A 23,888-nucleotide genomic window follows, 5' to 3' on the forward strand; every position below is an offset into this window, starting at 1 on the left:
TATAGGACTTTCTGTTTTCTTAATGGCTTACCTGGTAGAGAATAGGTAAAGAAACAGAAGAAAACAAACCCTATTCTCCAATACTTACTTTGTGTAAACGTTGGTACATGAAAGATTCCCTGTCTCACATTTTGTGAGTAGAGATGGTCACGTCTCAAGAAGGCAACATCCGCCAATGATTTCTGCTTTCTTAATGACCTATCTGGTAGAGAATAGGTAAAGAAACAGAAGAAAACTAAAACTATTCTCCAACCCCCCTCAATGTGCATACAGCAGAACACTTGAGGTCTCTACTGAAACTTACCATCCTTTTTCCTTAATAAAAAATAACAGTTGTTCTTCCAGTTGAACATTTTGATCATATTCATGTACAAACACTTCAATACCGTAGACATGCCTACGGGAGCGATTTGTGCTAAAGTGTCTTGCTCAAGGACACATCGGCATGTGACCGCAAGTCACATCCGCATAGGACTTTCTGTTTTCTTAATGTCTTACCTGGTAGAGAATAGGTAAAGAAACAGAAGAAAACAAACCCTATTCTCTAATACTTACTTTGTGCAAACGTCGGCACATGATAAATTCCCGGTCTCACATTTTGTTAGTAGAGATGGTCACGTCTCAAGAATGCAAAATCTGCCAATGATTTCTGTTATCTTAATGACCTACCTGGTAAAGAATAGGTAAAGAAACAGAAGAAGACAAACCCTATTCTCTAATACATACTTTGTGCATGCAAATTTGCAGGCTAAATGTTCACAATCTATCATCTTCTCATAACTGAAGAAGCCTATTTCACAGTTTTAACAAAAAGGAAGAAAATCATCAGCCTCCCCATGTCATTTAAATCCCTCCCAAATGTAGCACTATCTTGTAAATACTCCACTGTTGTGTCATACCAAACCTGTTAGTTTTCTTCATAATTAAAAATCCTCATCTCACTTAAAAAAACTCTCAAAGTGATCACACTCCTACCCTCCTTGGCCTCCCCTGTCCAAATGAAGGGGAGACTGATCAGCCTGGAACTTATAGTCTGTCCCAACATTCCAGCATTCCAGAATGCCAAAACTCCAAAGCACATTCTAAATGACCATGGCCAACATTCTAAATGACCATGGTCAACATTCTAAATGACCATTATGGGCAACCTCCTAAATGACATCCCTTTCTCCCTCTGATAGGGCTTCCTTCACATCTTCATCACATCATGGACCTCAATAAATAACATTAATTCGGAGCTAACCTTTTCAACACTCTATATTTATACTCAAGCGTTCCACAGATACAGTATGTAGGCCTATACAGGTTGAAGAAGTAGTCATATTTAAAAAAAATACTGTCCTGCATTCTGCATTACTGAAGTAAAAGTACAAAAGTAACTGTATCAAAATATACTTAAAGTACCAAGAGTGAAAGTACTCCTTATGCGTAAAATGGCCCATTTCAGAAATATATATTAAATGACTTGTGATTATTGATGGTAGTGTGTTTATCACAGCTGGTAAAGGTAGAACTAATACAAAATATTGTTCTGCTGATGGAAATCCTAACCTATATTTATATACCATAGTCTTTTCAATAATTAATTTTTGTAAATAAAATAAATGTAACGGAGTAAAAAGTACAATATTGGCTTCTAAAATGTAGTGGAATAGTGTATAAAGTAGAATAAACTGAGAATACTCTAAAGTACGCTAAAGTACTGTGCTTGAGTAAATGTACGTTGTTACTAACCAACACTGGATATTACCGATACAAAATATTGCATATTGAAAACTACAGTCATTGCAGAGACTGTTTATAAAGTTGCTATTTGCATTTTTGATTATAACTATATATTTGGTATAACTACAGATTAAGTCATATGACACAAATCACATGACTCGCAAATAAACCCCACCTCTCGTGTCTGATTTGAGGACACTTTTCAAAGCAACACTGTGATTGGTTGAGAGAGGACATCAGTTACTTTGGGTCCTTGTGGTTAGTTATTTAATAACAAACGAAGGTTGCGAGAGTCATGGGTTTTTGTTTTAGTTTAGTCTGACTCTATTTCTGATCTCACAGTGGAAACAATGCGTTTGTACATCGCAGCTGTTCTTTTGTGGGCTGTAATAGGTAAGAGACAATATTTACATTGTGTTTTCAGTTGCTGCATGCTATTATAGCAGCTAGCGCATAGCAGTCAGTGTTATTACAGCGTGTTTTCATGAAGGCTTTTGTTCAGATTACTTAAGGAATACTTTCAGGAATACGTCTTCCACAGCAGTGGTACATACTCGCAGTTCATACATTTAAAGGATAAAGGTTGTACTATACTATTATTCACTATAACTATGACACCAGTGTTGTGCAATATGTTAGCTAATATTAGTATTACTACTGCCTGCTACTTCTTAGCATTACATGTCAACAAACATGAACTATATTTATTTTGTAAATATATGTATTTTATTTACCACTGCAATCTACCCGCTACCACACAGTATTCTACAATGTTTCCCTGCATGTGTACTATTTATTTTAAATACTATGTAACATTTTGTTATTTTTTTAAGTTCGTCTCTATCTATACTGCTGTCACAATGTAATGATCTCCTCTGTGGGACGAATAAAGGCATTCTGATTCAATGAATGCCAAACTTCATGCAGAAATATGTAAATGTAGATTTAACTTGCTTATAAAGGCAGCATGATGCATCGTACAATATTGCTTATGATACTATGTAAGTATAACCTATTCTTTGATTCGGTATATATGTAACACGCAATGCTACATTTTAATGACTGAACTTTACTACATGTGTAATAAGTAATTGTGTTATATTGTTATTCCTTGCATTTGCTAAATGCAATATGAGGGATTGTGGGCAAGTCTGGGAGCTATTATATTTTTACAAATATGTTTTACTTGAAGAATGGCTTAATAATGTTCAATTCAGTTCAGCACTGCTCCCAGTTTACCCATAAAGTAAATGTTATATATACGACTAAACTGCACAAAAACTCCTAATTAATTTCTTTATTCATCCGTAACATCAATATGATATGCTTTTTGATAAGTACATAGCATGCGTGCAATAGTTTTAATTCTATATTCAGACTGTCTAAAATATTTAGTTTAGTTTTTATCTGGGCACTTATGCACTAACTTTGTCTTTTTGCTGCTGAAACACTGCACATTTCCCCACATTCTGGGACTAATAACGCATTCTCTTATGTTAATTGTTCAATTTCCCTACAAATGACTGGCAAAAGGCATCCGTTCATTGTCTGCTATGGGCGTAACATTGGAAAAAAGATTTGACTGAATTACCACATCTGTTGTAGATATTTGCTGTGACCCTTTGTAATTGATAAGGACACGTGACACATGTTATTACATATCAGATGCATTCTGTTATGAGTATTACATAAATAACACTTGTTATGCTTTTTTTCAGCTTCAGAGGGAAAAGCAGTCCCTTCTCTTCCACATTTTGGCAGCAGCTATCATGTGAAAGGTAAGCAGTACCTGCACATTACACATTTGAGCCTTTTCCTTATAATGTTGTTTTATTACAGGATAACATGTTTGACCTTTCCTCTGCAGGGGTGATCTCTCTGCCCTATGCTGAGATCAAGGAGCCTTTTCAGGCCTGGTTTGATCTAGCGGCAAAGTCCAGCCGAATAGACTACTACCATGGTAAGAAACCACATGACTTTTCCTCTAAAAGCTGACTCTGGGTTTTTCCTGCTTGGCTGGATTATTGATGTGAAACTGAAGACCTCTTGTGTCAGACCTTTGTGAGCACAGCAGAACATAAGCACATAAACAAAGAAGTGAAAAAGAAAGAATAAGCACTTCTGGAGAAGTTTCACTGTTACCTCGTGTTACAGCTCATATGACTTTGAGTCTATTACATTCTGTCTTGTTTGAGATTATGTTCTAGGATTCTTCTTTTGTATCCTTACCATCTTCGGGAAGTAAAATGTCAGATTGAACTTTTCTCTGTTACGGTTAGTAAGTGGCAGTTACCAATTTATATTTAAGTATCCCAAATCATACATTTGCGTCATGGGGTTGCACAATCTGTACATAGGGTGAAAAGAAAATTAGTTATATGAGAGTTTTGGTCATTAAAAGAAATGGAAAAGCCTAATTATCCGGCTCATATGAGTATTTAGTGACTCTACTGCGACATGTCTCCATGCTTTAATGTTCAAAAAGCTCTTTATTTTTCTCATACTGCCTGTGCTGCAGCAGCTTTTTTCACCCTCTGTCTGAAACCAGAGCCCAGTCTGATTTGATTGGTTAGCTGGCTGGCTCTGTTTTGATTGGTCAACCGCTGAGAGATGTCCCACCCTATCATAAAGCATATGAATAGAAGCACTAGTGTAATATAGTGATGTCATTATGTTACTGAAGTAAACAAAAGGTGTCTCACATTGTTTGTCAACAGGCCAGGTGTCGACCTACCAGCTGGGTGCAGAGCCGCAGTGGGGCGTTGCTTATAAAATCTCTCCAGAGACCACAGAGACGGAGCAGAACGTGATGAAGTGCTTCCAGACCAACGGAACGGCCGATGAAGCCGTCACCACACAGGCGTCTCTGCCCGATGTGCAGGGCTTCCAGGTCTGTGAGTGTAAAGACGCTCGGTGCAGTATCTCAGCACCAAAACAAAGTTGTGTAATCTCAATCTCAATCTTTCTTTATTTATATAGCACATTTAAAAACAACCTTATTATCAAATAACACAATGGGAATAAAATAATAAAACTATGATTTTAAAAACTAGAAACACATAAAAACACATACAAATCTAAACATGTTATTTTCAACTAGTGTTAAAAGCATAGACTGTAGATATAAAGGTTAAAAGCAAGTGCAAAGAGGTGAGTTTTTAGCTGAGATTTAAAAACAAATGTTGATATCAGTTTTATTAACTCAAACAAACTTGAAAACTGTTATTTGTTGCTATGATAATGAACCAAAGCATTTCCTAGATTATTTTTACAGCATGGAAAAAATAATCCCTAAAATAAGAACTTCTACAAAAAGCACTATTTACTTCCCCCCTCCCGGTGTATTCTGTGAGCTATACTATTAAAATATAACTTCAGACTGAACCTGAGCAGACAGATTTTAAAGCAGGTGTTGGCAACTCTGCACTTATTTACACTTAAAGGATTTATTTGCAGACCTCCAAGAGAGGACAGTGTTTGCAAATAAATGGCACTCTTGTGAGATTTAGGTTAGGGGCTCGGGTAAAACTGGGCTACATACATCAAAACATCCTAGTTAGCACCATCCTCTTTACAACAGGATACAAATGCATATTGATTTAATTTTAAATGTAGGTTTACATTTAATCCAACCCTGATTTCTTCCAGATGCAGAAATATTCAATGATGTGTGTTTACCATTCACAATGTTGATAATAATATTAATAATAATTTAAAAATTTTTTTATTTTTATAGCACTTTTCCTACAGTATGTGCATCTCCAAGTGCTGTAACAACACGGCACACATTTAAATCAGATAACAATAAATTCAATTCAGGTCAAACGTTTAACCTTTTTACACACAGGCAGCAAAAAAAACATCGTTTAAAAATTCAATGAACATAAGGAGGTAAAAAGGTATAATAATAAAAGAGTACAATAAAATAAATAATGTTCCAAATGCTCACAATCCTCTCAGTACAACAAAGGAAGACATAAAATAACATGAATAAATACATTAAAATATTAAAAACTATAAATAAATGAATATAACAAATCATAATAATGATGATTTAAAGACCAATTAAAAGGAGGATGTCCCTAATAAAAACCTAATCTAGAACAATATATCTTCAGATGTCGTTTAAAAGGTCCACTGAGTTTGCCTCTCTGATATTGATGCCCCCTCCTCCCCCATAGTTCCTGAGGATGGAGTACTTTGGAGGGTCCCTGTGTGAAGTGTGGCAGAATGTGACCACTGTGGGTCACAAGAAGAACACCTACACACTGTGGGTGACACACTCAGAGCGGGGGGCAAACAGCGAGGGGGATCCAGCCACCCCGCTGCATTACGAGATGATGGGATACAACACGCTGCTGGGCTCACATTACGACAAATACCTGGTGGACTACAAAGAGTTCAGCCCTCATGTGGACCCCAAAGCCTTCTCCCTGCCTGAAGGTGTGTGCTCGGCTGTAGGTCCAAACATCCAGAATTGTTTTTAAAAAGGAACTATTGTGCAAAATCCACTTTTTCCTGTCTTTTCTACATCAACATGTGTACCCTCTGTGTAAAGAGATTCTGAAAGTTTCAGGAACAAAGACCCCCTCTCTTTTTGTCCTGATCCATTTATATAAAAACCCGTCTGAAAATGAGCTGATCAGATTTTGGCCACTTTATGATATCATAACAATGTTTTGGCTTTTGTAACCATTAGCCAATCACCAACCAAGGTAACCCCCCACCTTATCACCTGAATCTCCTCCTGGAGCACCATTGAGTTCTTTGTAACCAAATATCTCTCAGAGGGGCGTGGGGAGGGGCTCCTTATTTTTCATCTAAAGTAACAGACAGAGAATCAGCACTTTAGAAACAGGGCTGAAACAGAGGGGATTATGGGATGCTGCAATGATCTGTTTGGTATTTGGAGCAAAACACTTCAGAGACATGTTTGTATATATCTGAGACCTATGATATATTGATGTATAATCGGGGGAACTTTAAAGTTTAAAAGGGTTAAAACACACTTTATTTCCCCCACTACAGGGATGAGCTGTGGGGGATTTCCTGGTCCAGGCATGGAGCACCACATGCTGGCCAATCCAATGAAAGATCTCATCCACACCTCAGCTTCCGGCCAATCAGAGCGCATGTTCAACCATTTTAAGGACAAGTTTCAGCGTCAGTACAGCGATGAGAGAGAGCATGAGAAAAGACAGCACGCTTTTATTCATAACCTCAGGTGAGAATAACATTCAATACTTTTTTTCTTTTACATTGTTGCAAAAATCTCTTTTTATTTGAAATGTCACAACAACAAAAACAACAACGACAAAACTATGTTGGTTGGAATCTAACAAACATTGTAGACTAGTCAAAATGAATATGTTTTCTCACTGCAGGGCATTTTGTTGTGTAAGAAAATATTTTAATTGTATAATGGAACATACAAAACACTACAATCCTATAAAGAATGATAAAAGTGTAACACACAGAGCGCAGAAATTGAGATTTAATTAATTAATTGGAAAACAAGTACGATATCAGAATGGTAAAAAATGAAAATCAGAAACACGTTTATTGCCAGGTAGGGTCGCACATACTAGGAATTTGACTTGATGTCATGGTGCATACATAAAATATAAAAAACAAGAAATCTAATACAAGGTACGAATAACAGTAAATAGGGGGGAGGGGAGGGTTAAGTAGAGCTTTCTATTAAAACAATATGAACTTTCTTAATGAAAACAGGCTAGCTTAATAGCAGTCCGTCACTAGTTCAAACTGCAGGGTTCCTGATGACTGTCTTCTTGTTTCTGTAGGTATGTCCACTCAACAAACCGCGCAGGGCTTCCCTTCTCTCTGGCTCTGAACTCTCTGTCGGATCGCACCATGTCGGAGCTGGCCACCATGAGGGGGAGGAAACGAGGAAAGACCCCGAACAGAGGGCTCCCCTTCCCCTCAAAGCTTTACCAAGGGGTGAACTTACCTGAGTCAATTGACTGGAGGCTTTACGGTACGTACAAATATATCATTGTTTTAACAAAGACGGTTCTTTCTTCCTGGGGTTCCTAGTGTTAACCTCCACTCTGTGCAGGTGCTGTGACCCCGGTGAAGGACCAGGCCATCTGCGGATCCTGCTGGAGCTTTGCCACCACTGGAACAGTAGAGGGCGCTCTCTTCCTGAAGGTAAAGGATTAGAAAGCAGCAGCTCTCGCACTGGCCACTCTCCGGTGTCTCCACACTCCCTTATGCTGTTTGAAGCCACAGATGATCAGCATGGCGCTTCATCTGCTCATGTTTTGGTTGATTTTCACCGCAGTTATGTTTGGTGTTAATATATCTTTGGCATTTTTCTAAATATTGAAAATGTGCAAAAATGTCACTTTTTAATAGTGCTTGTAGCTGTATGAAGGGAATTTGGTTATTTGGGCAGGATAAATACAGCACATTTGATAGAAACAAAGAATAAAAAAGTAAAAAGTAAGGTACATTTTTCTGACAATTTTCCAAAGATAACACTACAACAGCACAAGAAAGGAAATAATCAGAATCAGAAATCCCTTATTTGTCCAGAGCAGGGAAATGTACATTTACAGCAAATGTACAGTGCAGGTATAAGGCGAAATAGAGTAAGTAAGCCTATTGTAAATTACACAAGACCTAATTATGCTGTTCCATTTTAAACTCCTGAAATGGCCAGTATGAAACATATAGTAAAATATAATGTTGTGTGAACTTGGACTGACCATTTGAGTCTATTTTCAGTAACCAAAGTCTAACGATTCGGTCTTTGATGCCCTAATTTGAGTTGCGGCCCCCCTGTTGTGTCCTTTAAGCCCCTCTGCGAGTGTAAACAAGTCTTCAGAGGAGTTGGTGGGGGGGGCTGTCGGTAAGAAGAGTAATTGTTCCACAGACGTTAGACAGACGTGACAATGTACTGGCTCCGGCCTGCCTCCAGCCAATGCACGGCAAAACTCAAAGGCATTCCTTTTCTGTTGTTGCCAGGCAACTAGATTCAATCATTGGACGCTGTTATCGAATGTGAAGGCACCCCATTGAAATGACCAAATTCTTGAACTCTTTTACCAAAACACTCCTGATTTCTTCCCTTGCCTTGGCCAGTAGCTGAAAGGGATTGAGTAGTGTTGACTGCAGTGAAAAGATGGAAGGAGGTTGGTTATTATAAAATATTCAGTTTTGTTCTGAAGAAAGCATCATTAAAATAGTCTTCTTTTTATATTTACTTTGAAATGTCCTGCCGTTTTACGAAAATGATTAAAGATTTCTCACTTGAAATGGTAGCACAGAGAGAGAAGATACATGCAGTTCTCTATTAAAGCATTTCTAGTGTTTTTCAGACACAGTTAGGTTAAGAGTAAGTTCTGTTGTGCAGCCCCAGCAGATTATCTTTATGCCTTTGCCAGCAGCGCAGCAGCAAGAACAGACCTGCAGGCTCGTAAACAGAGCTGCTCTCCATCTTGGTAACCTCACAGCATTTGCATACACAACAGCTGGTGTAAAAAAAATATCTTGAAAGAACTTTATTTTCCCAAACAATTAACTTTTTTAGGTCAGAAAAAAAGATTCATGCTGAGTATGCTCATCTGAGTGGGATCATGTTGTTCTGTCTTGTTGTTTCAGACGGGCTCTCTGCAGGTTCTGTCCCAGCAGATGCTGGTGGACTGTTCCTGGGGTTTCGGCAATAACGGCTGCGATGGAGGGGAGGAGTGGAGGGGATACGAGTGGATCATGAAACATGGAGGCCTCGCAAGAACAGAAACCTACGGAGCCTACATGGGGATGGTGAGATGAATACAAAACATGCAGCCTGTAGCTGTTGTAGCAAGTCAACATTTAAAAGATCAAGCCCAATTAAGAGTTTTCTATTTAAGGATTGCAGCCAACTGTGAAGGTGTTTCACTTCTGCTGACACAATAAAACACCTTAATACACGTGCTCTTCCATATATCTAATATTCTATCTCAAATTGCCTTTTGAAAGTTTCTCTCCTAGATTAATTTGGAGATAATTACCAAAACAAATGAATGAAAAAGAACCCTTTGAGCTCATTCGACATTGTGCTAAAGTTAGCAGTTCCTATGAACCACGATTCCATCTGTCTGCACCCAATTGTGATAACAAAATTATATATATTAAAGTAGGGATGCACCGAATATTCGGCCAAAAATGATTAAAAAGGCCCTTTCGGCTTTTGGCCGAATGTCAGAGAACAGGGTTACGTTGATCTTACTCCGCATATTTGTCCGGGTGTTTTGATTTCAAGTGGTGGAGTAATCCCGAAGTGGTGAAAGTCTTTGCAGTTACACCCCCTCGAGAAATGTCAGCTGAACACGTTTTACAAATCGCAATCCGCGCCTCTTTCTCTGATATTTTGAAATATCTCCAAGCGGCAGACATGTTGGCTGTGAGCCAGCCGCGAGCATGGTCGCGCGCCGTGCTTGTCGCCGCGTTTTGATTACGTCATCACAACAACACGTTAGGTTACCAAACTTATAGGTGCATTTGTTGTTGTTGAAGGCCTGGCTGTTACAGTCTTTATTTACACTAGTTTGTTGTGGGCCTACTGGCCTAGATGTTTATGCAGTTTTAAAGCACCTTGGCTTTGTTCTGAATGCACTTTGCTGTAGTTATCCTACAGAGAAAAGAAAATGCACTTGACTTGGAATTAATGTACTGTATGCATTCAAAAGAGCTGAATAAATGTTTTATGGACTCATAATAGTGATTATTATTTAAGTTAAGTTTTGCCATAATCATGTCTTTTTCCATAATCAGGTAGCTGAACAACATTGGTAAAAAATTTATACATTATATATATATATATATATATATATTTCTATTAATCATTTTCGGCATTCGGTTTTCGGCCAACTGTTTCCTATTTTCGGTATCGGTTTCGGCCAAGAATTTCCCATTCGGGGCACCCCTATATTAAAGAGCCTTAAGAAGTACTCCTACCTGTGAGTATTGACTAGGGATGTAACGATATATCGAATATCGCGGTAAATAAATGTCTCAATACCGTCGTGGGACTGACAAAATCTACCGCGATTTAAACCTTTATTTAACCAGATGGTTCCATTGAGATTTTATCGATCTCTTTTTCAAGGCAGATCTGTCCAACATGGCAGCAAGTAGGTTACAACATGAACATAAAACAACAGATAACACAAAAGGACATCGTATTTACAGGGCTACATGTACATACCTAGAGACATGGACAAGTACCAACAGTATATTTATATCTCGCCCTGTCAATCAGCCTCACCTTCTTGGCAACAAACTGTATTGTTTTTGAAGTGGTGGAGAGGCAATGCACAGTTTGACCCACTGCTGTCACCCATGCCCAAAGCATATCTCTGTCCCAGCAACGTCAGTACCAAGCAAGAGAGTTTTTTCCACAGCAGGGGATATTGTAAACGCCCAAACATCCCAGCTTCTACCTGGAAATGTGGACATGCTCATATTCCTAAAAGATAACCTTGATGATGCTGAGTGAGTGAGTGAGTGAGTTAGAGTTGAGTTACTTGAAAAACTAAAGTGAAACTTGATTTATTTTATTGCAGGGTCTGATTATTATATTGTTGACACTTTAAAATACTACTATCCTACTAAAATGCTGTACAAATCGGATTTATTATTTAATAAAGAAAAAAAAATCAAGAAAAAAAGAAATTCACATTTTCTTTTCTTTATTTTTCAATATCGCGATAAATATCGTACCGTGGATTTTTTATCACGATATTATCGTACCGTGAGTTTTTGGTATCGTTACATCCCTAGTATTGACAGATCCGTTACTATTACCTCTTTCTTACAAGTAGGGACAGTTTTGTCCCCTGCTCCCTTTATTCTAACATGATCAAACATTATTAGCCAAACATTTAGTGGTGTGTTCTCTGAGATATGAAAGTAGCTGCGATGACAAATACATATACAATCTGACCGATAAGCAGAGAAGTTGTAGCTGTTATAGCTGAATGAAACTAATGCACAAGCACTCACAGTGGTATGGCTTAAAGTGAATGCGCTCGCAGGTTTCTTGCTGCTCTGAGTTCAGGGTATATGCAGGAATCCTGAAGTCAAATTTAATACCTTTTAAGACCTTTTTTAAGACCCTCTCAATACATTTTAAGACCTCATCGCAACTTTGAGTTCTAACCGGTTACATTGGCAACACACTTTACCTCACATTTACTATATTGATTGTAAGATAGCAAAACTAAACAGAGTGCAGACAGACCACTGAAGCCTTCTCTCCACATGAACTTCAACCTCTCTGTGAAGGTCAGGTTTAATGCAGTATGCTGCTTTGTTGCTTCTGTACTCTGTGCTCTTTCATTCCAGTAAAACTCCTCAGAAACCATTAGAAACCAGTATTTGACCAATAAACAAAACAATTGACAAAACTTTGAACTATGAAATATGTTAAACTTTGGTGAGCTTCAGCGGGGTAATGCCATATAGGAGCTCCCTCACAAATACCCAGGGGTTAAATTGGGCTGGGGCTGTCCGGGGCTAAGCCCTGGCACATAGGACGATGCTCTGACGTCATCACCCTCACACATTTGTCATATGTTTACAAAAAAGGATATATATGTTAGGATTTTTTTCGTTCTTAATATAGACTATATTTAGGGTCGATATGTGTTGACTTTACTTTAAAATAGCAGATCTCTGTGACCGTATATAGTTTGGCTTAGACCCCGGCCCCACACGGTAAAACGCATACGCAAGCGCAAAAAAGGCTTCCTTTCACACGCATTCGATTCATTAACGTGTCCGTTCACACTAGACCGCTGCAAATGCTGGAAACGATGTAGTACATATGTCATGCCTGTAAGTGGCGCTGCTGCCGCCCGAAATACACCAAAAGCAGCGAAGAAGAACCCGGAGCATGGTTGCCATGGTTGCACTTCTGTTTATTCTCCTCGGTGGACGGCGTGTTCTCCTGCTGTATCTCTCAGGTAGTCCACCAGCAGATGAAAAACACCCACCTCTCCGCCTTTTCCAAGGAACGAGGGGACCGTGCGGCAGTTTCCGTAAAAAAAATGTTCCGCCGGTCAACATGTCCGTTAAAGTTTAAATCTTCCGTACAAAATTAGGAAAGTGCCGGTCAGAGGTCTTCTTTGTTATTTATTGAGCTTTAAAACAAATTGATAACGACTCTGTTCTCTGTATAATAATATAATAATATTTAATAAACGGTGACTGCCTCTCTTTTCCTCCCCCTCTTCTGACAGCCCAGCAGCAGCAGGAGACGTGGGGAGAGGGAGGCGGGCTCTTTCATCGTTATCAGAAAATGATCATATAGGGCTTACACACGGAGCCGTTGGACCCCCAGAGCGTTGCGTATGCCGGTCTTCCCACCTTGGGACCCGTTACCGTAGTCGTTTATTCCCCCCCCCCCACACACACAGAGCGGAGCAAGGCAACGAAACTTAAAATAATAAGCAGCATTTTACGGCGCGCTATGCATGGGGCCGCCTTGTGGGGTTTCCCGACATGTCGTTTCAGTAAATTAAAGGGTGTTTCATGTTGTCGTTGCTGTGGGACTCCTTAATACCTTGGAAAATGCCATTTAATACTTTTTAATACTTTTTAAAAGCCTTAATTTTCGCTAAATTGATTTATCAACTTTTAATACTTTTTAAGACCCCGCGGACACCCTGGAGTTTTATCTTCATGGTTTATTTCATGCAAAAGCATGGCAAGGCATTTGGATCTTTTAAATGTTATCAATTCCCATCCCTAGCCACAAGGGGAAACAATCATGTTTTTGTAGTCCTGCTGCTACAGGAATTCAGCCTTAAACGTTGTCCCTTCCTTTCTGAACAGAATGGATTTTGCCATGTGAACGCGTCCCAGCTGACTGCACAAATCAAGAGCTACACCAACGTCACATCAGGAGACGCAGAGGCCCTGAAGCTGGCGCTCTTTAAAAACGGGCCGGTGGCTGTCAGCATCGATGCCGGGCACCGATCGTTCGTGTTCTACAGCCACGGCGTCTACTATGAACCGGCGTGTGGTGAGTTCACATCTCGCTTGTGCTCACACGTTTTGCTGCGACACCGATCTTGTTCTTCAACTTGTTTCTTGTGTTTTTCAGGTAATACCACTGCAGATTTGGATCATGCCGTGCTGGCAGTTGGTTACGGCACCCTGAACGAGGAGCCTTACTGGTTGGTAAAGAACTCATGGTCCACTTACTGGGGCAATGACGGCTACATCCTCATGTCTATGAAGGATAACAACTGCGGGGTCACCACTGATGCTACATATGTCACACTGGCATAGATTTGCACATTTCCATTATGTTTAATTATGTGTTGAAGCCACTATGTGAGTGCCTGAGTATGAAAGCTGCCTGATATCAGACGTGTTGAGGCACTGTGATCACTTCACAAGGAGCTGCTTAGTGATCATTACATTACATTGCATTTAGCTGACGCTTTTATCCAAAGCAACTTACAATAAGTACATTCAACCAGGAAGATAGAACCTTGAAGAAAGCAGAATCATATAAGTACATCAGGTTTCATAGAGCCAAACATTTCCAGTGCTACTCAACTGGCTTTAGATAAGCAAGTCCTTCATTAGTATATAAGTGCTCTGTTAGCAGTTTCTTTGTTAGTAATTCTATCGATCGAAGTGGAGTCGAAAGAGATGAGTTTTCAGTTTGCGCCGGAAGATGTGCAAGCCACCAATTCCACCATTTTGATCATTATGTGTTGCTGTTGAATAACAGGGTGAAATAAGAGGCTGCACAGAATAAGCTCACATTTCTAAACACAGTTTTTAACAAGTGTATTGCTGGTGTCACAAATCTGCAGTGCCTTCAATTCAGTTGTACAAAGTACATTTTTTCACATTTTAAATGTTTTACTTTGTTGCATTCAAATGCAATGGTCTGGAATCAATGCAATAAAAAAGAAATAAGGTTTTATGGCGTCTGTGGCCCTTTTCTTGGTAAGCAAACACTGTTGGGCAGCAGCAATGCATGCTTTAGCAGAGTCATGCATTAGAATAAGGATTCACTGAGTTCTTGTCGATGGGAATAATAGATTCTGGAGAACCAGATTCCTTTTGCCTGAGGGACATGGCATAATACATAACCAGTGCTCCTGATGCATGCCTTTACCTGTATTAGACATTCATATCTATAAAAATGACAGCCCTTCAAAACTTCATGTAAAAGTCAACAGTACCAGATATTTCAGTTTCAATAGTAATCCATTTGACATCCAAGTATAATTCAATACAATAAAAAAGACAGCAAACTTTTACAAACGATGCTGACATCAAATTTTAATCACAGAAACATCCAATAGCATCCATAAAAAAAATGCAAATGAGCTATGTAAGTCAACTTAACTATGCAATCTCACTCAACTAGCTTTATTTATCTTGGCTTGAGAATATAGAAAATGAGGCAGTTTGCTTTTTCAATACAACATTAAAGTACCACAAAGGTATTCCAGCAACAGTTCACAGACATGGTACACTTTTATATAAAAATATTAAAGTTATTTTAATAACAAATCCTTCAGTCTGAAAAAATAAAAAGTCAGTACAAACATGCAATCTGTGTATCTGTAAACTGTCCCATCACGTATGTAAAATATATCAAACCACATATCAACATTTTTATTAAAGGTGTAAACAGTTGAGCAGATTGTAAAGAAATACTTTTAACCTTCATTTTCAAAAACTGTAGGCTGTTAAATTTGCCTTGGCAGCAAATATAAAAGCCCTGTTTGTGCGTATGTGCATTTCAGTTTGGTGTGTTTGCATAGAGCTCTTAATGCAGATCGTGTAATGCATAGAGGGTGTTGTGTGAACAGGATACACTACAGGTGAATAGGGTAGAGCATTTTATCTATGAACTAACCAGCACATTTCCCCTTAAGGAAATCATTAACCCATGTTTTCTGAAATCTTTGTTTAAATAAGCAAATCAGGAATTGGCATACATTTTCGTAGCAGAAATCCAAACATAGGAAAAAGCCAGGTTTTAAATTGTTTCATTTCGTTGACAGGTTTGAAAGTGAAAGGTTTACACAGAGGGAAATTTGGGTCTTTCTTGTTATCGCTCCATGTATCATAAAACAGCCATTAAAAAAGATAAAATAAGAATGACATATCATTTGAATCAGACTATGAATGATATGTTAAACACTTCAGAATAGATCTACAGAAGTGCTGCTGAAGTGGGGATTTCTGTCTGGGACAAAACTTGAGAAAACTGCCTTTAACTAAATTTAACTAACCCTCTAAACTTCCATAGTTGATTGAAAATGTTCTTTTTATAACTAGGAATTGTTATGTTTAAATATGCAAATGGTTCATTGACTAATGCTAATTTTTGGCAGATTAAGGAGAAATCTACGGACGCATGTATACAAAGTTTAGTAAAATAATCCCCTGAATGAGCATTTAGGATGTTTTTATTTGAAACTCTTTCAAAAAGACGTGTAATAGAGGCACAACGGCCCCAAATCTAAAATTCAACCAATGCATGTGAGGAAGTCTGTAGTGTCTCATCTTAAGTACTGTACCTGGTAACAAAGTTGAGGTTGTTATGTGAATAATTGAATTTGTGCACACTTCACACACAGTTAGCTAGACGATATATCTCCTGCTTTTCTGTGCTGCTTACTGATTGGCTCGTCTCCTCAGACATCTCAGCCTTCTCCTTGTCGGAAGGATACCTGCAGGAGACCAAACACAGGGAACACACTGAGCTCTCTGCACATGGGAAAAAGGAGTGCTAAGGAGCTTCAAGGACACATTAGCCAAACCAAGGTCACATTGTGGTACCTCATGTCCCAGTTCTCTGCGTCCTCCACCGTGTCTGGCAGAGGTCTGTCGGCCGTTTCGGGCAGCGCCAGGGCCAGGAGAGCCCCGAGCAGCGGGAAGGTACCAAAGATGAGCAGAGGTGTAGTGGGGCTGTGGCTGTGAAGTATGTTTATCATGGGAGCTAACACACCGCCCATCCTCGCAAACATGCAGGACACACCTAGTCCTGTTTGCCTGTACACAAAGAAGAAACTACAGCATTGGAAAAAGGGTTTTATAATAGGTATTCAAGTAAAGAGCCCATTATGCTTGTTCTTTCCTTTAGTGTGCATGTAATTGGTCTGCAAAGGCTAAATTCCCTCAGCTTCTCATTGTATCATTGTACGTGATAAGCGGCGGGAGATCTCTAAGCGTTTAACCAATCACAACAGGGTCGGCCAGCTAACCAATCAAAGCCGATAATACAAGTTTGTAAAGCGTGTATTAATCTTAATAAAGCTCCGTCAATAAAGCTAAGTTCAGTCATGAAAATATTATTTACTTAGAAGGAACTTTTTACCTAGTCACTAATGCTTTCTACAAGAACCTTCACATCATGTCTTGTTAGAAATGACTTTGAGATAATTTTGGATGAGAAAATGAATTGAAACTGTACTAATACATGTCTTACCGAAGCACAGTGGGGAAAATCTCAGCAGTGTACACATAGATTACAGCAAAGGACGCTGTTATGCCGAACTTTCCCACCATGGCAAGACCAGTCTGGACATGGGGATAATCTACAGGCAGAGAGAGACAGTTGAGACACTTGAGTTATTTGAGGATGAGATAAAGGTTTGGAGATAGTGATGGGAATGATGGCTCTGTGAAGGGAGGCGGATCTTATGACTCCGTTCCTTTGCGAGAGCCGTTCAAAAGAGCCGTTTTTTTTTAAGGGGGCGGGGTTACTAGGTTTATCTGCGAAATATACCTTTTATAATTCAATCAAATGTAGCCCTGTTTTGACTAATGACTTATATGTGCACACATATATTACTTAAATTATTCAATACATCCTTTGTACTGAAGTATTCCAAAATAAAAATTACATTTTTAATATAAATGATTTGCTGTGGCCAATTGTTTTCATTGCATTTACAGACCCTTGTAACTCTGATTGTAGAACCACTCTAAAAAAAAAAAAGCAGATAGCAACACCTATACAAACTGACAACAAATCTTAGCTGAGCCTAAAAATAATCATAAATAAATAACATAATGAAAATAAATATATTAAAATGCTCAAAGCAGCAGCATCCAACCGTCTCTAGTCCTTGGATATTACATCTCATCCTGGATTTTGCATTCATTCGTCACTTCTTTTTCAGTTAATTTTTTATGTTTTTATTTAATTGTGACGTCCTGTCTGTATACTTTTGCTTGTACTTGTGCTTTACAATGTATTGTTTATTTTTACATGAAGTGCTTGAGGGTGGGATTAATATAATTGTTTTTATTTTGGGTGGTGCTTTTTATGAACAGCCTGGTTGCCACGACATGCACCCCTTGCTATCTCTGACAATACACGTGTCACATACATGAAACTTGCTCCATTTATTGGTACTAGTCCTACAACTATACCCTCCAAAGTGCTTGAGGATGGGATTAATAGAAGCATCTTTTTTGGGGGGTGCATTTCACGACGGGGGTGCATAATTTGACACAACACCGGCACATCGTTCGCGACCGATACATCCCTATTTGGAGAACGATTACAGAAATCATTAAATGCACCTTCAGGAACAGCGAGCGTGAGCAGACAGGCGAGTCCTCCCACAGCCAGAAATCCACTTAGGGAGAGTCTACGACTGTAGGGCAGGACGAGCAGGACCACAGAACGGGCCGGGATCTCAACCAACCCGAACACAAACTGGGTCAGGTAGAGGTCGGTCCCCAGCCTGGACACACCCAGAGAGAGGCCGTAATACACCAGCACATTCACAAACCTGGGGAGTAACGGAGGGAGAGAGAGAGAAATAAATAAGACAAAGAAACATGGAATGATTTGGTATTCACTAAATATGAACTATAGAGCGTTTGAGCATAAACACATGCACAGATGCCTGAAACGTACCAGATGTAGAACAAGATGAAAGCCCTCTTTCTCATTTGAGGAGTTCTCACGAGATCCACTGCTGAATAACTTTGCTTCCCTCCACTTAACTTCTCAATCTGGACAGGAAAAAAAAAGCATTTGAAAAGACAACGCTGGTGATATTCTATTTTTTTAATTATTTCATACAAATCCAAGTATTAACCCAGTCGCCAAAGCATGAGCTCTGTGTTATATAGCCGCATAGCTATTTAAACAATTAAAAACACATGCATTTGCACAACTGTGGCAGTGAGTGTTCCTTTGTTGCTATGACCTTGGGTACTGTGGGTTATTTTGAGAAAATCCCACTTACATTCCTATCCTGCTATTAATACTCACTAGAATGCCAAAAGTGCATTGTGTATCACCCACAGCTGGACATTTTCACCCAGCAAATTCACTTTGTTGTTTTAAAGGGGACATATTAAACAAAACTACAGTTCACATTTGTTTAAGGAAATTAGTGAGCAATCTTGACACAATGTAGACATTGTGTAACATCTCATCTTGGCATGATTTTAAATCCGCTGTGAGATAAAGGAATTGTGCAGTGTAGGGAGAAGTATCAGGAAATGGACAAACAAAGTGATGGGTTTGTTGTTTCCTTTCCATTCTAAAAAAGTTTAGTCTGTAACAGGTCTTGCTGCAGACAAAAGACACATTGAAATAGTTCAGATAGAAGGCAGTTCTGACATGCACAGAGACACACTTGTACAGCAGGAGGTAAGACACGGCCGTTCACAAGAGCTGCTTTGCGGAGGAGTGCGATGGCTTCCTCCCTTCTGTCGTTGGCCAACAACCATCGGGCCGACTGAGGAACCACCCTGACAGAGGTAAAGAGAGAGAGAGAGGGGGAGTAGGACAGGAAATGATAATCACAAAGAGGGTATTCATTTACTCTTGTGAAGAACTGTATGAATAAACATTGGGTTTGATGTTCAGGTGCTTATTGAATTTCCCACCATATATAGAAGATGAGCAGGAAACCGGGGGCCGATATGGCCAGTTGCAACTTCCTCCAGTCTCGTATCAAGTATGCTACGCCCGCTAGCAGCATGTAGCCCAGACCAAAGGCGTAGTCGGTGATTATACCGGCCAGCATGCGTCTTTTGGTGCACGTCCACTCAGTGCCTTTAGAAAAACAGGGCAGGGTTTGGAACGAGAGCAGAGGAGAGGAGAGGAGGATTCATGAGGAGAGGGTTAAGCTAGGGTTGTGGTGTGGAGCTTTAAGGTTGTGGAAAGAGTGGCAAGGGTTTGTGTTGTGGGATTGGACAAAGAAAGCATGAGCAATTAACACTTTAAGTACGATATGGGAAGGTTTGACAAATGAGATGACTAGCCACTGACAGTTAAGAATTATGCCTGCTAGTAACATTACACAGGACATATAATGCTCATTTTCAAGTTTCATATTTGTATTTTGCACCTCTACTGTGACATGATTAAAAAAATTCTTTATCTTTCTCATACTGCCTTTGCTGCAGCACCTCTTTTCACCCTCTGTCTGAAACCAGAGCCCAGTCTGCTCTGATTGGTTAGCTGGCCGGCTCTGTTGTGATTGGTCAACGGCTTGTAGATATCCTGCCCCTTAGCCTATCACATACAAGGTGTTGGAGCACTAGCCAATAGAAGTGCGAGTGTTACGTAGTGATGTCATTGTTTTACGGATTATCCACACTTTTAGCCTTTGCAGACCATTTACATGCACAAAAACCTATGTAAGACACGGCAGGAAAGGGAAACCCCCCAAGAGCATAAAAGGGCTCCTTTAATTGTCATTGAAAATGAATAATTCACAATTCACACGTGAGAAGTCTGTTGATTGCTTTGTAAATACCAAGTACAAAGGCGTTGATGATGACTCCCGATATCGTGGTGCCAACTAGAAAGCGGAGAGTCACATAGATGGGGAAGTTTGGTGCAAAGGCCACGGCGACTCCAAACAAGGTCTGAAGAGCGATGGACAGCAGCAGGACGAAGCGTCGGCCGTACCTTACACAGAGAGAGGAGCGGAAATGAGTTTGCATGAAATAAATGATCAAACATGACTGTCACAGGGTGACCTATACAGACAAGTGTTACTGTGAGAAAATGCAAAACCTGCAGGAACGTCAACAAGATGTGAGTGTTAGTGACCCTAGAGATTTGAATGCTGTCTCTTTAACTAAAAATGATGGAGATATTGATATACTGGAGATATTTCGGATGCTCAGCATTGTGAACATCAAGCTAAGTTTGGTTGGTCCTCTCTCTTTATATCTGATAGGCATAGACACTGGGTTTTATTTATTTACGAGTCACTTTATTTACTGCGTTCTTGTCTTTTAATATCGGCCCCTATCGAACATGCTCATATGATATATTGGATTAAGTTGCAGGTACTGGTGCTGGTTTTTCTCATTGTGCACCAGCTGGAATAATATGCAAAACAATCGAAATTGTGTTTTCACAAAGACCTCAACAATTGTTAGCGACAGGATGTGTTTCAGGTACCAAAAGCAATACAGAAAGATGCTAAAAAGTAAAAGCAAATATAGATTTAAAGTTGTATTATTATTTTAATTTGGCTTTTTATCATTTCTGTTATACTGTATATATTTCTTATTTGTATTACTTGTCAGCCATATTGAAAATTAGGTCTCTACCTTGATGTGTTCAAATAAAGGATACATTAAATTAATTAAATAAAAGCTATAATTTCCTAGATTTTACCATCTTGACAGAAAAACGAAATCTTTTATGATATATTAAATAAACATTATCAGTTAAACCCCACCGCAATACAACTCATTAGCATGACCTTTGACATATGGGCCACTTGTGCAATATCTCTGAATCTGACAGTTTGGCTGTTTGTTTTGGCTTCAGGGCTTCAGGATTAAGAAGGAGAAACTAAGCCTACCTGTCAGCCATGGCTCCAAACAGCACAGAGCCCACCAGCAGGCCGAACATGTAGACAGACGACCCGAGACTGTTCAGTCCCGCTCGGTCACACACCAGGTCCCACTGTCGGAAGGGACGAAAACACAGAAGAGATTGCAGGACAAACAAAAAAAAACACTTTTATTTTTCCATTAATAGACTGCGGCAAGTGTTAAAGCTGAAACAATTGTGTGTCAGTTCCAATCAAATTGTGCTATCAAGTGTTGTTGCATTGCAGCTGGTCAAAACAAAAGCTCACTGTGGCAACTATCAGATTCACAAAAGAAAGGCAGTATTGTTTCTTTTGTCAAAATGAAAAGTACAGCCTTAAACCATAATTATATACCAGTCATTGCTATGTTATTGTCTTACCTTGCTTGTTTGTGCTCACCTTTGTTTTATTTTATCTTGTGATAACTCACATTTTCAGTATAATAGTATCATGTTTCAACTCAAAGTCATGTAGTTTGATTTCCTTGTGCAAATGACTAAAAAAGCAACAACATCAGCATGTTATATTATAGACCTCGGTGACTGTGGTACTCTGGAAAGTCTCCTTGCTGTACACCCAGCCCTGTCCACATGGCACACGCTCAGTCCGGTTGACATCTGAAGAGAAACAGGAGGAATCCGAGAGGCTGAAGTTCCCATTGAGTGTACCCGGTAATGAGGACTGATTCCCGGGTACTGAGCTGGAGCTCTCTCGGCAGTGGTGGGGCGGCGAGGATCCGGTGAAGATGCTCACCATCATGTGGAAAGCGAGGAGGATCTGGGGTAAACAAATCCATACGTACAGAGTTTTCTGATACCTCCCGAAGCCTCCGACTGCAGAGAGGATCTGGTCAAAATTCATTTTGGGGAAATGTAGGACAATTTGGAGAAGAAAGTGGAAATCTGAGCGTTGACACCAAGCAGACCCGTATCAGAGTGGATGTGGGGAGCTGTGGCTGGTTCCTCAGGATGTAAACAACAAGGACATCAATTCCCATGTGCTGCTAGTCCATGACATGGCCCATCTTGAGCAGTCCTGAAATAACCTGAAATGCAGAAACTTCTCCCACTTCTTGCCACAAAGCTGGCAAATAGTTTCTCCAATCGAGGGTGCACTGCAAATACCGTAGGTCTATTAAGTGGGAAGATGGGAAAATAAGACACTTAACACGGTGCAAAACCTGGAGAAATGGAAACAGGTTTTGTAAGGTTTCTTGGAGGAGGAAACCGGCTTTGTATGTAACCGGAGGGCAGGGCTAGCCTGGTTACAAAATCATCTAAAACACGCTCCAATGCAACATAACACCACTGAAGCACTGGCTATTATAATGCCTTTTCTTCATACAAACGATTGACGCATCAGTTGCACTTGCCATTCACAATTTTGAAATAAAATACCGATTGCTCATTTGGGTTAAACACAACACATCTTCACCAGAAATCTGTAAGAAACAATGTGTGGGCAATGCATATCCTCCTTGGCCCTCTGCTGCCATCTTCTGCTGGAAGATTGCATTACAGTGAGACCCCTCAGCCTGTCTGTCATTCACTTATACTGAAAGATAATGTATGTGGTCATACATTATAAAGGTATCTTTTTTTGCTTCACAGTGCCAAAATAATATGGTTAAAAAGCAGCAGGATGAAGGCAGTACCTTTCACATAGAGAGGAGCGGACCTGAGTTTGCAAAAATGAACAACACTGTGAATTAATGAGATAAACTGGTGTCATTTATACTGTGGACATGTCACCACCACTTTTTGAAAAGGCTGAGTTTGTCCCGGTCGATATTTCAAAGCATAACAAGATATTCTGCAAAATAGCTTGCATTAAAAAGTCAACCAAAACATTATAAACCTTTTAGAAAGCTTGATATGCACAACAGAAACTCATCAAATGCAATGTAGAATAAGTCAATGTGCATCATCATTAGCTGACAAATAAAATCCCCCTAAGCTAATTCAAGAATATTTTACTTAAAAACCTGCATGCACTGATCAGTAACTTAAAATAATGATTGACATAGTTTATTGTTTTTTCCCAATTTTGATAATGATCTACTCTCTGTTACCTTATTTGTATCCTTTTAGGGCAATTTAAAATCGCAATTTCATCCTATCTAATTTCCAGTAGCTCTGGTTTTGATTAATTTGCTTAAAATCTCAAGTATTCTATTTATTATTTATTTTTTACTGATTTTGGCTTTTTATAATTTCTGCTCTTATCTTTTCTTATTTGTGTTTTTAATGCCTTTGATTTGGACATGTTGCAATAGTTTTATGATGCGTTTAACAGATGAAAGAAGAAGGA

At 39.3% G+C, this 23,888-nt stretch overlaps 2 protein-coding genes across 2 annotated transcripts; one reads left to right on the plus strand and one right to left on the minus strand.

Annotated features, from left to right (window-relative positions):
* The first annotated feature begins 1,944 nt into the window (after window positions 1-1,944).
* LOC307021774 (digestive cysteine proteinase 1) lies at window positions 1,945-14,675 on the plus strand. Its single transcript, XM_079654199.1, has 11 exons — window positions 1,945-2,118; window positions 3,444-3,503; window positions 3,593-3,685; window positions 4,443-4,615; window positions 5,907-6,168; window positions 6,754-6,949; window positions 7,530-7,723; window positions 7,805-7,896; window positions 9,352-9,513; window positions 13,570-13,759; window positions 13,841-14,675. Exons 1-11 carry the CDS (start codon window positions 2,076-2,078, stop codon window positions 14,026-14,028), a joined length of 1,653 nt encoding a protein of 550 aa, XP_079510325.1. The 5' UTR covers window positions 1,945-2,075; the 3' UTR covers window positions 14,029-14,675.
* Window positions 14,676-15,009: 334 nt separating this feature from the next.
* Window positions 15,010-23,009, minus strand: LOC307021776 (solute carrier family 22 member 6-B). Its single transcript, XM_079654201.1, has 10 exons — window positions 22,113-23,009; window positions 21,567-21,670; window positions 20,502-20,656; window positions 19,627-19,795; window positions 19,374-19,488; window positions 18,644-18,741; window positions 18,304-18,515; window positions 17,201-17,309; window positions 16,552-16,764; window positions 15,010-16,442 (listed from the first exon to the last, which is right to left on the minus strand). Exons 1-10 carry the CDS (start codon window positions 22,437-22,439, stop codon window positions 16,340-16,342), a joined length of 1,605 nt encoding a protein of 534 aa, XP_079510327.1. The 5' UTR covers window positions 22,440-23,009; the 3' UTR covers window positions 15,010-16,339.
* Between the last annotated feature and the right edge of the window lie 879 nt (window positions 23,010-23,888).

Source organism: Notothenia rossii (genome assembly GCF_949606895.1).
Source record: "Notothenia rossii genome assembly, chromosome: 10".
Lineage (NCBI taxonomy): Eukaryota > Metazoa > Chordata > Actinopteri > Perciformes > Nototheniidae > Notothenia > Notothenia rossii.